This window comes from Hyaena hyaena, unplaced genomic scaffold (genome assembly GCF_003009895.1).
Source record: "Hyaena hyaena isolate Hyena2069 unplaced genomic scaffold, ASM300989v1 scaffold_839, whole genome shotgun sequence".
Taxonomy (NCBI): Eukaryota; Metazoa; Chordata; class Mammalia; order Carnivora; family Hyaenidae; genus Hyaena; species Hyaena hyaena.
The window spans coordinates 642,775-656,414 of record NW_024081463.1 but is presented as its reverse complement, the minus strand read 5'-3'; the positions used below and the strand labels follow the sequence as shown (position 1 = coordinate 656,414).

Here is a 13,640-nt window from a genome sequence, read left to right as displayed (position 1 = left end):
TCGCTTAGGTCATGATCTCGCGGTTTGTGGGTTCGAGCCCCGCGTCGGGCTTTGTGCTGACTGCCAGCTCTGAGCCTGGAGCCTGTTTCAGAGTCTGTATCTCCCTCTCTCTCTGATCCTCCCCTGCTCATGCTGTCTCTCTCACTCTCTCTCTCTCCTAGAAATAAATTAAAAAAAAAAAAAAAAAAACTGTCTCTCTCACTCTCTCTCTCTCCTAGAAATAAATTAAAAAAAAAAAAAAAAAAGACGACTTGAGACTTTGATTACCATCCACTGCAGACCTACATACACACCTTGCTTTGGTTAGAGTTCATACAGTAGTTTCTGGCCAGGTATCTGAAAGGAAACAAAACAAAATTCATTTTGTAATTTGGTAGAATGTTAAGTGGATTTTCCCTCAGGATAAAGACTACTTTTCAGTTTGCAGTTTACCATTTCTAGCCTCATTTTGAGAGAGAGCATCAATATTGATTGTCTAGGATGTGTACTGGGGGTAAGGTATTCTAAGGGTTCTCAGTCGGCGTTATGCAATGAAGATGATTTGAACCCGGGAACAGCCAGTCTTCTAGATCAACTCCCCAGTTACTAAGAAGAAGAGCATAATGAGTCATACCTAAATGCTATCTGTGGCACTTTATCCCAAGAGGTTGTTCCCATATGTTAGTCACGTTAATACCTCTTGGACAATCCAAGGAAGAATCAGGAAATAGGGTATGTCACATCAGTTTTGGCATGTCAATAGTATGTTCCAAACGAAACCTATTCCACCCCAAACCTGCTTCTGCTTTGTTGACTGGTATTAACAGCCTCCCAGTCACCTGGAGGTGAAGGCCAAAATCACCTTCACTCTTGCTGGTTTCCCTCATAAACCATTGTCTATTCTAATACCAAAAATTCTCTACTCCCCAAATCTGTGACCTAATCCTAATACCCGGGCCTTGGTAGTATTAATATGAACACGAATTAATGCACACACCTGTCTTTTCCGTCATTTTGTACACTTCAGCCAGTGCTCAAGGATAGCTCATTTGCAAAACGGTCTAAACTTCTCTAGTCCCCTCCCACATGCCTTTCCTTCTGTTTTTGTGGCCTCTGTCTCCCCAAACACTTGCTTTGTATCCTAATCACACTGGTCTACTCTGTGTTCCCAGAATGTTGTCCGTGTGTTCTTATCTTGACATACTTGATGACTTTGTTCTGTCTGTCCCAGATCACTATTACCGCCCATCACTGCGGGTTTCACTTTGGTCAGGATGCCAAACTGAAGCATCAACTGAGGATACAGTTGACCCTGGAACCATTCCGGGGTAGGGGCACTGACTCCCCCCACAATTGGAAGTCTGCATGTAATGTTTGGCAACCCCAAAACTTAAGTACTAATAGCCCAGCGTTGACCAGAAACCTTACCAATAACATATTTTGTGTGTTAAATGTATTAGATACTGCATTCTTACAATAATACCTAACTTTTAATTTTTCTGGTATTTCTAGCTATGCCATTTGCAAGTTTTTTCAAAATTTTGCAAATCTCCAAAAAAATTTCTGATATATTTATTGAAAACATCCGCATATAAATGAATTCAAACAGTTCAAATCTGTGTTGTTCAAGGGTTAATGGTATTTCTACTGGATTTAGTTTATTTTTTTCCTGTAGTTTCACACTACTTTGTTTTACTTGCTGTAGTGGTTCTAGTACCTGTCTGCCTTATTTTATAGTGCCTACATTTTTCTCCTAAGGTTTTCATTCCCATTAGGGAAGCTAAAATGTCATTAGGATTTTAAAGTTCTAAAGGACCAAGACCATAACTTATTCATCATTTCAGTCCTCACAAAGGATCTTTAATATAACAGTGACCTGAAAAATATTTGTGAGCCTAATTGCATTTTGAGTGGTGAACGTTTGACTTGAGAAGACTTCACAAACAACACATGGATGCTGAAATTTATAAATTGTTAGGAACTCCCCATTTCATTGTTCTAGGATATCGCTTCCTCATTTATTTTCTTCTAACAATTTTGTCTTTTAATTCACCTCCTTCATGAAAACATTCCACAATATTTTATAGTTTAGTCGTAATGTTTTTTTTTTAATTTTTAATGTTTTATTTATTTCTGAGAGAGAGAGAGACTGTGAGCAGGGGAGGGTCAGAGAGAGAGGGAGATACAGAATCCAAAGCAGGTTCCAGGCTCTGAGCTAGCTGTCAGCACAGAGCCCCACATGGGGCTCGAACCCACGAACTGTGTGATCATGACCTGAGCCCAAGTCAGATGCTCAACCTGACTTGCATCAGTTGCAAGTCTGGTTGCAAGTTGAACCTTGCTCAAATGTTCACCAAATACACTTTCATTAAAACCTGACAGTCGTAATGTCAATTAGTCTCATGGTTTAACATCCAGAATTTGAGTTTGCACAATGTTTTAAGAAGTTGATATGCACGATTGTGTAACACTCCTCAAACTCTTAATATATTTAAATACTATTTAAAGCCTAATTAGAGTGTAAATGTTCTCCAAGACTTTATGTAGTTCCTGTAACACAAGTACCAAATAACATCACAGAATTTCAAGTAGCTCTTTAGTCTAAAAGAACTACATGCAGTATGCATGTTCATGCACAAGGAAAGGACCTAAAATTAATGGTCACAGCCAGAATAGTGGTTACTTTTATCCTGATTGCCAGTAAAATTAGTAGGCCAATGACCAGTAGGAGGAAGCCCACAGTTGAATCCATCCTGAGGGGATTGCTTTGCTTGAGAAACCAAAGAGAAGTTGGTAAGCATTTTCTCCAGTGCCCAAGACCACATCCTCCATGTTTTCTTGCCCTCCAGATTTAGTCAAGAAGGTGGAAAAAAGAAAAGAGAGGGAGAGAAGGAGAGAAAGAACAAGGGGGAGAGAAAGGAGAGGGAGAGAAACTGACAGAACTGACAAAGGAGAAAGTAGGGGAGAAATGGGGGGGCAGTGGGGGAATCCTGCCGAGAGAAACAATTGGGCGTTAAGCCACGCCCCTGTTTCCTAGGTAACCGGGTAAACAGACCTTCGTCGTCTTTTCATCCATCAACTCCGCTAGGTGTTAATTCGTAGCAGGAAGCTGCGGGCAGGGAATCTGAGTGGAGATGTGTTCTTTCGTGAGAATGGGGTCCCCCACAGGTTTGGGGCACCCTAAGGGATTAGGAACTTCCCTTGAGCCAGGTACAGACTTCCCCTTTGAGATGAGTGCTGTTGGAGGAATGAGGGTGTCTGAGAGGAAATTTCCCCAGAGCATGGAGGTTGGGCTCACTCATGAAAGAAAGGATGATTTAGGAGAGAGGGGGGGCGTCATGGGAACAAAATCTCCTACAGAGTTAGGGTTCAGAGTGGGATTAAGAAAAGAAGATTCCTCATGTAGGGAGGACCTCTTGGTTAGTAATGGATTTGAGAGGATGGCATCACCAGAAACAAAATCTCCACTGAGCAAGGAGCTTGAAATGAAATTAAAAAGACAGAATATTTCTAGGACCCTCATGGAGAGCGGCAATTTAGGAGTCTACGGGGTCTCAGCCTCACAGGAAAGGAAACCTCCTCTAGGTATGGTGCCAGGAAGAGTGGGTTTAGAAAATGAGTGTCTTCTGGCAGGGTGTTCTGGAAGGGTAATACAGCCTTCCTTAGGCATGGTGTGCAAAAGTCCACAGGCTCTAGGGAGCAGGGCTGGTTCCGCTAAATGGTTAGGGGCTTCAGCAGGGAAACAGCCTGCTTTGGATATGGAACCTAGACAGGAACTGGGAAGAGAGACCTGTGTGGTAATGAAGCCGAGTGCAGAGATAAAGCCTCCTGCAGAGGTGGACACCGGTCTGGAAGAGCCAGATGAAACAGGCCCCCAAATGGGCTTGGTGATAGAACCTTCTGAATGCGCGTTTGCCCAACAATCTGAAGAGAGAAAGGAGACTGAAAACCATGAACCTGTAGTAGAACCTCCAGATCACATCAGACCTATATACTCTGGGAAATTTTTTGATCGGATGCCTTGCTGGCCAAGTGTAAGTTTTTTCCTAGTTCTTTTCCTAGGAACTGTGGAAAGCCATGCCTTTATCAAGATGACGAACTGATGAGACTTGTTTGTGTTCGTGGAGTCAAACTGCAAAGATTTCATTAGGATTCTTGTATACCTTGTCTGTTGGATTCTTTCCAGCTTTTACTTTGTCTGATCTCCTCTCACGCTCTGCCTCTCTTCCTGGATGTCAGCTTTGTTTTCTGTGCATACCAGTGGTTCCTCTGGATTTCTCCTGCCTTTCTCCTCTGACTTTCATTTTATTTCTCAATCTGCATTTTCTAAACCCTTTTACTGAGATACATGTTATATCCTCATAGTCATGTAATGAAGGGAAACAAAAAAATATTTCTCTTATTCATTACTTATTCTGTGAGTTATTCATTCTTTCAGCAAAGACTTGTGGTGGCCATTTTGCTGGATGCAGAACAATATAAAATGAAAAATACATGATCTCTACAATCTAGGTTTAGACATCCATTTCAATGTTGGAGACACATAACAAGTATTGTATAGATGTCCAAATGAATGAAAAACAAATGTGACTTTTCCTTCACAGAAATATACTGTAAGCACAGAGCTCAGTGGAAAGATTGGACAGCTCTCTTTGAAGGAGATGGGAAATGCTTTGCCTAGGAAGTAATATTTGAGCAAATTTAGAAATCTCAGATGGAAAACAAGGTTGGAACATTTTTGGCAAAGAAAGGTATAAAGCATGAGCAACGTTTCTTGTGTTTGGGAAATATAAGCAATTCTTTTTATCCAGCATGATGTTGAGAGATACAGATGAAAAAGAATTATGTGAACAGGGGTGCCTGTGTGGCTTAGTCACTTAAACATCTGACATCAACTGAGGTCATGATCTCGTGGCTCATGAGTTGGAGCCCCACATCAGGCTCTGTGCTGACAGCTCAGAGCCTGGAGCCTGCTTCTGATTCCGTGTCTCCCTCTCTCTCTGCCCCTCCCCTGCTCATGCTCTGTCTCTCTCTCTCTCAAAAACAAACAAATAAACAAACAAACAAAAAAGAAATATGTGGACAAAATCTAAATGTCCAGGATGCAGGGGTATAACATATGGATAGAAAACAATGGTGGACAAAATTTGTCTTTTGGAATGATAATTCTAACATCAATAATAATGATGGACTGGAAAGGGGAGATATTGGATGACAGGAAAAAGTTAGAAGGCTTTATCAAAATAATTATGGACCGAAATTAATGCAGAGTTAGAATAGAAAGGAGAGTGTAATTTTGGAAGCTTTTTAGGAGATGATATTGTTAAAAATTGCCTTCCATTTGTTCATCTGGGTGGTGAAAGACAGGAAAGTTGCTGCATGACTTAAAACTTTCTAGGTTGATAATGATCTCTTCTGGTTTGGTGGCAAATGAGTATCTGGTGTTGGCCATCCTGAGTTTGAAATATCTACGAGATATCTGATGAAGAAGCCAAGGAGACCATTGGTAATGTGAGACAGTTGGAGCCATGAGTAGCTTAGAAGTGTCTAGGCAAGAACCTTGAGAAACACATTTATGTGGTGGTCAGAGAAAGAAATGTGAATTGGGTGAGCTTTTTTTTTTTTATTTCTAGGAGAGAGAGAGAGAGAGACAGCGTGAGCAGGGGAGGGTCAGAGAGAGAGGGAGTCACAGACTCTGAAACAGGCTCCAGGCTCTGAGCTGGCAGTCAGCACAGAGCCCGACGGGCTCGAACCCACGAACCGCGAGATCATGACCTAAGTGAAAGTCAGACGCTTAACCGACTAAGCCACCCAGGTGCCCCTGGGTGAGCCTTTGAAAAGGACTTTACCTTATTTATTGTGCAGCTTCATGACATATCACAATGCCTGGTATATAGTGGTCATTTGGTAAATATATGACAAATGGAAGGAAGGCTGGATTAATAAATGGGAGAATGAACAGTTAGAGAAGGAAGGTGAGTCTGAGAGGGTGGTATTGAGTTACATAAAAGAAACATCCTTAAGATATTCTGAGAATAAAAGACTCCACACACTGAGATTTGACAATACAATTCTGCTGAAGTGGTCACGGGGATTCTGCAGAATTTTTTCTGCAACTGCAGACTTTTTTTTGTTCCCCTTGGGATTCAAGGTCTTCTTTTGTCTTTGACCCACTTTGCTTTCTGGTTCCCTTATTGGATTTCCCCAGCCAAGTGCTTTCACTTGACCACACCTGCTTCTCCTTTCTGGATTGGTTCTACAGTCTATGGCTTCAGACCTCATCTCATATACAGGCCACCAGCTTTTGGTTTCCAACAGAGGCAATTCTAAAACCTGTGCTTCCTCTTCCTCTCACATCCTCCTTTCTAAGTGTGATAGGACAGTGAAGAGTTTCAAGGAGAAAGTGACTAGAAGTGTCAAAACACCTATGATAGAGTAAATAGGATACAGATTAATTAAGGACATTAGCAACATTGTTAGAATGGCATAATGGAAAGAGAATTCAGATTCCAATATACTGAAGAGCGAATGGGGGAAGAAATTCAAATTGAAGAAAGTTGTTGTGAATTTTTTTTCCTTAAGAAGTGTGACAGTGAAGAGAAGAAAGATTATACTTAGGAATCTATTTATTTATTAAGTGAATCAGTAGAGGAGTTTGAGATAAAAGAAGAGAGATAATGGGTGAAACCAGATCCTAGATAAATAGGAGGGAGTGGAATTAGAATATAGGCGATAGAAGAGATTAGCATGGACTAGAAGTGGTATTTTTAGTATTAAAATATGCATTTTTACTGTAAAACAAAAGTAATAATATAGAAAATATAGAAAATGGAAATGAAAACAACTCAGAATCTTATCACGCTAATACAATGCCTACTAGCACTCTGCTGCATTCACATCAATGTTTATTAGCGGCTTACCATATAAACATCACAACTCATGGAACTCTGCAGATATTAGCTCATTTGCTGTCATAATAATCCTATGAGACAGCTATTTTTTTAAATTAATTTATTTAAATTCAAATTAGTTAACATACATTGTAGTATTGGTTTCAGGAGTAGAACCCAGTGATTCCTCACTTAGATATAACACCCAGTGCTCATCCCAACAAGTGCCTTCCTTAATGCCCATAACCCATTTAGCCCATCTCCCCACTAACCTTCCCTCCAGCATCTCTCAGTTTGCTTTCTGTATTTAAGAGTCTCTTAAGGTTTGCCTCCCTCTGTTTTTATCTCATTTTTCTTTCTCTTCCCCTATGTTCATCTATTTTATTTCTTAAATTCCACATATGAGGGAAATCATGAGATTTGTCTTTCTCTGACTGACTTATTTCGCTTAGCATAATACAGTCTAATTCTATCCGCATTGTTGCAAATGGCAAGATTTCATTCTTTTTGATTGCCAAGTAGTATTCCACACCATATCTTCTTTATCCATTCATCAGTTGATGGACATTTGAGCTCTTTCCATACTTTGGCTATTGTTGATAGTATTGCTATAAACACTGGGGTGCATGTGTCCCTCGGAAGCAGCATTTTATATCCTTTGGATAAATACCTAGTAGTGGAATTGCTGGGTTATAGAGTAGTTTTTTTTTTTTTTTATTGTTTATTTATTCTTTTGAGAGACAGGAGACAGGCAAAGAGAGAGGGAGACACGGAATCTGAAGCAGGCTCCAGGCTCTGAATTCTCAGCCCGGAGCCTGATGTAGGGCTTGAATTGGTGAACTGCAAGATCGTGACCTGAACCAAAATTGGCCACTTAACCAGCTGAGCCACCCAGGTGTCCCTGGGGTAGTTCTATTTTTAATTTTTTGAGGAACCTCCACACTTTTCCAGAGTGGATGCACCAGTTTGAATTCCCACCAACATTGCAAAAGTGTTCCTCTCGTTCCACATGTCCGCCAACATCTCTTGTTTCCTAGTTAATTTTAGCTATTCTGACAGATGTGAAGGGTATCTCATTGTGGTTTTGGTTTGTATTTCTCTGATGTTGAGCATCTTTTCATATGTCTTTTAGCCATCTGGATGTCTTCTTTGTAAAAATGGACAGCTGCTATTACTAAATCCATTTAAAGGTGAGAAACTGAGGCAAATTAGGTAGTTTGGTCAAAGTGATATTACTAGAAGGTGTTAGCCCCAGGATTTGAAGTCACAACTTCAGACTCAAGAGTTTGTATTCTTGACTATACCACATTTCTTGTGACATTTTTCTCCAAATGCATTTTTATGTAGTAATTATACTAAACATAGGTTTTCTTGATTTTTCACTAAGTATCATTTGATAAGATTTATTACAGTTTGATAAGAGTTGATAACATTTGATAAGTGTTATTACAGAGGCCTTAAAAGATCTTTTAATGATGAAAAAAATCAATATTGGCATACCTGAGTGGCTCAGTCGATTAAGCATCTGACTCTTGATTTTGGCTCATGATCGCATTGTCATGAGATTGAGCCCCATGTTGGGCTCTGCGCTGAATGGGGAGCCTGCTTGGGATTCTCTCTCTCCCTTTCTCTCTGCCCCTCTCTGCCACCCCACCTTCAAAATAAATAAATACAATATTTTTAAAAAACAAGATTTCTTTAAGCCAATATATGATTTTTTAGCTAATTAATTCTCTCTCTTGTTGGACATTAGATTTTTTTTTTCCAGATTTTTCTATGAAAGTAGTCTGTGAACATCTTTATATATCTTGGAATATTTTCCTTAGGATAGAGATATAGCAGAAGCCAAAGAATGGATCTTTTTGTAGTTACTGTTGCCAGATCCCTTCCTAAAAGATTGTACCACTGAATTTTAAAAATTAATAATGGTGAGGCGCCTGGGTGGCTTAGTCGGTTAAGCGTCTGACTTTCGCTTAGTTCATGATCTCATGGTTCGTGGGTTCGAGCCCCGTGTCGGGCTCTGTGCTGACTGCCAGCTCAGGGCCTGGAGCCTGTTTCAGAGTCTGTGTCTCCCTCTCTCTCTGACCCTTCCCTGCTCACGCTGTCTCTCTCTCTCTCGCCTAGAAATAAATAAAACATTAAAAAAAAATTTAAAAAAAATTAATAATGGTTTGTAACACATTGTTTTATTCACATTTATTGGATATATGATGAGACTGAAAATTGTTGCATATGTTTGTTTTCATTGTTTTTCTTTCTTTCTTTCTTTCTTTTTTTTTTAAATTGAGAGAGCGAGCGTGCACATGAGGGAGAGGGACAGAGGGAGAGAGAAAGAGAATTGTAAGCAGTGTCCATGCTCAATGTGGAGCCTGATGTGGGGGCTTGATCCCATGACTTTGGGATCGTGACCTGAGACAAAATCAAGAATCAGGCATCAACTGACTAAGCCACCCCAACACCCCTGTTTCATTGTTTTTCTTATTCTTCTATCTGGTCCTCTTGGTGAGCTCCTATTATCTTAATTGCTTATCATTATGTAGGTTTGCCACTTGGGGTACATCAAGGTGAGCACAACCCAAGGAACTGTTGAAAGTAAAGAGCTTTTTATTGTTACAAGTAAGCAGACAAAGATAGCTTTCAAAGCACTGCCTCCCTGTGGGGCTAGTTTAGGCAGCTTTTATTCAGTGTTTTGGAAGAGGGGGCCAGGAGCTTGCATTTGCACTTTTGGTTCCATTGTGCATGCCTAGCATGTCAACATGCTAGTACATACGTTGCTTGTTCAAAAAATGATGGAAAGCTCTGCTCATAGAGGGAGAGCTTAGTCCTATAATGAGCTAAAGGTAACTTCAGGACAACTCAGGGGGGCTCTTCTGTAGGCCCTCAATGTTGATTCAGCTCAAACTGGCTCAAGTAAAGGGTCACCAGGTGAGACACACCCATCAAGGGGCTGTTGGGTGAAACACCTAATTGGGCATCTCCTTGGCTGGAACTGTTGGGTCTGTGAGGCAAAATACATTTCTTCTCTGCTTTTGTCCCTTCCCCTCTTCTGTTGCATCCCATTGCATCCTAGCTAACAATTATTTCTTCTGGATTTTCTAAGTAGGCAATCATATTGATACTTTGCCTTTCCTTTTTCAGTGTATATACCTCCTATCTTTATATTCTCTCTCTTTGCATTGCTTATGGTCAATAATACAATATTGAAAGTAGGTCTCTTTTCAGACTTTAATGGGAAGAATTCCTGTTTCACTGTCAAGTATTAGTTTTGCTGGAGATTTCTGATATATCAAATTAAGGACACCTACATTCATTCCCAGGTTGCTAAAAATGTTTAAAAATCAGGAATAGAGTTTGAACCTTGAGTTTTCCTCCACATTTGTTGAAATATATATTTTCCAAATTAATATCATTAATTTTCTAATAGCTAACTAACTTCATATTTTGAGCTAAACCCTACCTGGTTGTCATATAATTATAACATATTCCTGGATTTATGCTCGTATTTTACTAGCATATTTACATCTATGATCCCATATAAGATCAGACAGTAGTTTTTGTGCCATTTTTCTCTGAGTTTGGTATGAGAGAATGCTGGTTTAAAAAGAATTCCTTCCATATTTCCATTCTTTATGCTTGTATCAGTTTGTCCTTTATGTGTATTACCTGTTTCTTGGTAGGCTTGGTAGAAATTACATAGCTAAAAGAGGAAGGACGGGAGATCTGTCAACATTTTCACCAAGGGATAGAATGGTAACCTGTTTGAAGCCCCTGAGTTCATTCAGTCTTATAGGAGGAAGGAAGTTGCATTTGGTTGAGTCAAAATTCACCTGTGAGGTGAATTCTGATGGAAATCCCTGTTGTGAAGAGCCTGCTAAAATCAATCCTTGAGAACAATTGCATTGCATCAGGGTACATTCAGGGAATTGGGGAGCTCATCTCAATCAGGGCCTTCTCCAGTGTTGGGGGAAGGGGAGTAGAAGATACATCTCAAGGTAAGGACACTCATCCTGTTGTCCTTGAAGTTGCTGCCCAAAGTTGGTGTTGAGCTTTATGTGAAGGTCTGCTCTGATGGATTTATGAGATCCCATCAGGCCTTCTAGTCCTTCTAGTAAAAGGCATTAGTGTAGCAGCAAGGACCTGTATTCAGGAAAAGTTTCCAGGAAATGGTGACCTACAAAGAGGGAGTTTTAGAGTGTCCTTCAAGAATTAAAAAGATTCTGGTAAAAAGAGTTCTTCTCTGGATAGCTCATAAAGGGTCTCTTGGCTCTTAGAAAGCTCTCTGGTAGAGATCAAAATCCCTATAATGGTAATTTCTCCAAGACATCCTGAGACTGTCCCTTGATCCCCATTAATGCACTGACTATGACAGAAACACTGGGTTATTAGACAAAACAACTGAGCCTTTCAAAATACATGGTATTGAGCCCCTGATGTACAAAGAAGAAGAAGGAAGTACAGATTCAAATAAAGGTTAAAAAAATTATAGTGTCTGTAATGACTAGGGGCACCTGGGTGGCACAGTTGGTTGTGTTTGACTCTCGATTTCCACTCAGATTATGATCCCAAGGTCATGGGATTGAGCCTTGTGTCAGCTCTGAGCATGGAGCCTGCTTAAGATTCTCTCTTTCTCTGCCCCCTACCCTGCTTACACATGCATGCTCTCTCTCTCTCTGTAAAAATAAAAAAAAATAAATTAAAAAAAGTATCTACAATGATTAGACAGTATGTTAGGCATTGGTGCTATAAGGATGCCTGCTTTCAAGGAGCTTAGAGTCTATAGATCTGAGACCAATAGACAAATAATTTTATAATATGGTAAATGTCATGTAATTGGGATGCCTTATTTATTTTTTTCATTCATAAGAGCAGCTGATAGCTATTTGGGGAGAAGATTCATTTTGTCAGAATTTGCAAAGAACCAATCTCTGCAGAATTCTGAGAACTGAGTGGTTTCATTTGCATAATGGGTTCTGGGCAGAAAGAAATTGGTGTTATCACTCCTATTCTCTGAGATATTCAGAATTAAGGATATCTATGGATAAAACAGAGTGACCTTGACCAAGGCCCAGTGGGAGAGATGAGACTATTGTAATAGCCCACATTGAGTTTGGAGGCAAGAAAGTGGCATGATGATTATAGGTCAGTGGGTCTTCAGCAGCTAAAAATGATCTTTTTTTAAAAGTAAGGACCCGAATGGGAAGGGATCCATGTTTCTTTAACTCTTTGTTATTATTTTTCTTAAGTTTATTTATTTTGAGACAGAGAGAGAGCAGCAGAGAGAGAGAATTCCAGTACAGGGCTAGAGCTCACAAACCGTGAGATAATGACTTGAGCCAAAATCAAGAGTCAGATGCTTGATCAACTGAGCCATCCAGGCTCCCCTAAAAATGGTCTTGTATCCACCTTCCTGAGTGGACTTGAATCTTGGGAACCAATCATATGACATGGTCACTGAAATCTGTAATAGTGGGGACTGACTGAGGAGGTGGCCAAATGTGGCAGAACAGCTGTGATTAGGAACTGAGAAAGGGGGTGTCTGAGTGAGGATGTGGTCAGTGCAGTTGGGAGTTAGGTTGAGAAGACAGGTGGATATATTGAGGACAATAGGAACCAGGTTTCTCAGTGACAGAGAAAAAAGTTACCAATATGAAAAGGAAAAGGATAGAAGGAATCCTGCTTTGTTGGACTGTGAATGGTGGACACTCATGTTATATCTATATCTATGTCCATGTCCAAATCCATATCTATGTATCTACATGCATTTTATAAAACAGAGTATTATAAAATTGATATAGATGCTAGTATGTGGGAGTGTGTATACATAGATACATTTCTTACCTCTATTCTCTAAGAGGACCTAGAAGCAATGTACATCTGGTAACAATGAGCACACCAAAAACCAGACCTTCATTTCTGAATACCATTCTGTATTAAAAGGAATCAGGACTCTGAAGGATGGCTGACTCTAGGGTTGGTACAGTACAATATGAACTTGGAACACTTTTGAGAGCCAAAAAGTAAGAAAATTCTCAAAGAATAATGCAGACGTGTCAAGGGACACAAACAAGCTTGAAGGAGCTTTTAGTGAACCAAACTGTTGGGTTTGGGGCATTAAGTAAAATAGAAATCCATGAGCTCAGACCTAGGTAAATACATGGAAAATTGAACAAATAGCAAGAAAAGCAGGCTTCCCTGCAGTATAATGCCAATTAATAAATGTGGAGGGAATGATGGAATGAGAAAGTCACCATTTGGCAATCTTCCCAGTAGTAATGATTTAGGCAAGAATCTTCAATGGATGTTGAACAGTAGGTGAAAGTTTGGTAAGGAACTGGATATTTGCATAGAATAATTATTAATTGCAAAGGAAAAATAACTTTACAGTAGAGAAACGTAGCAGACATCACCTTTATTCAGTGACTAACGTTAACACTATCAGTAATAGCACAGATTGACAGTATATGCTCCCTGACAGAAGAACACAGCATTGTTTCTGTGACATCCCTGACAAAAATGTATAACTTTAATCATAAGAAAACACTAGTCAAACCTAAACTGAAGGACATTTTATAAAATAACTGGCCTGTTCTCCAAAAATGTCAAAATCATGAAAGACAAGGAAATAATAGGAACTGTTCTTAACTGAAGGAGACAAGAGAGTCATGACCACTAAGTGCTAGGCATGTGTGGTGGCTATGGAGGTGGCTCACATGTCCCTTGAGAAGGACTCACAGTGGGGAGCACAACCAGGTGACAGCTTCCTTCTGCTGC

At 39.9% G+C, this 13,640-nt stretch overlaps 1 protein-coding gene across 1 annotated transcript in view; it reads left to right on the top strand.

Annotated features, from left to right (window-relative positions):
* The first annotated feature begins 3,066 nt into the window (after window positions 1-3,066).
* EFHB (EF-hand domain family member B) overlaps window positions 3,067-13,640 on the top strand; it is a 52,879-nt gene continuing 42,305 nt past the window's right edge. Inside the window, exon 1 of the mRNA XM_039219713.1 lies at window positions 3,067-4,013. Within this exon, the coding sequence (XP_039075644.1) occupies window positions 3,114-4,013 (900 nt within the window). The 5' untranslated portion in view covers window positions 3,067-3,113. The remainder of the gene's footprint in view (window positions 4,014-13,640) is intronic.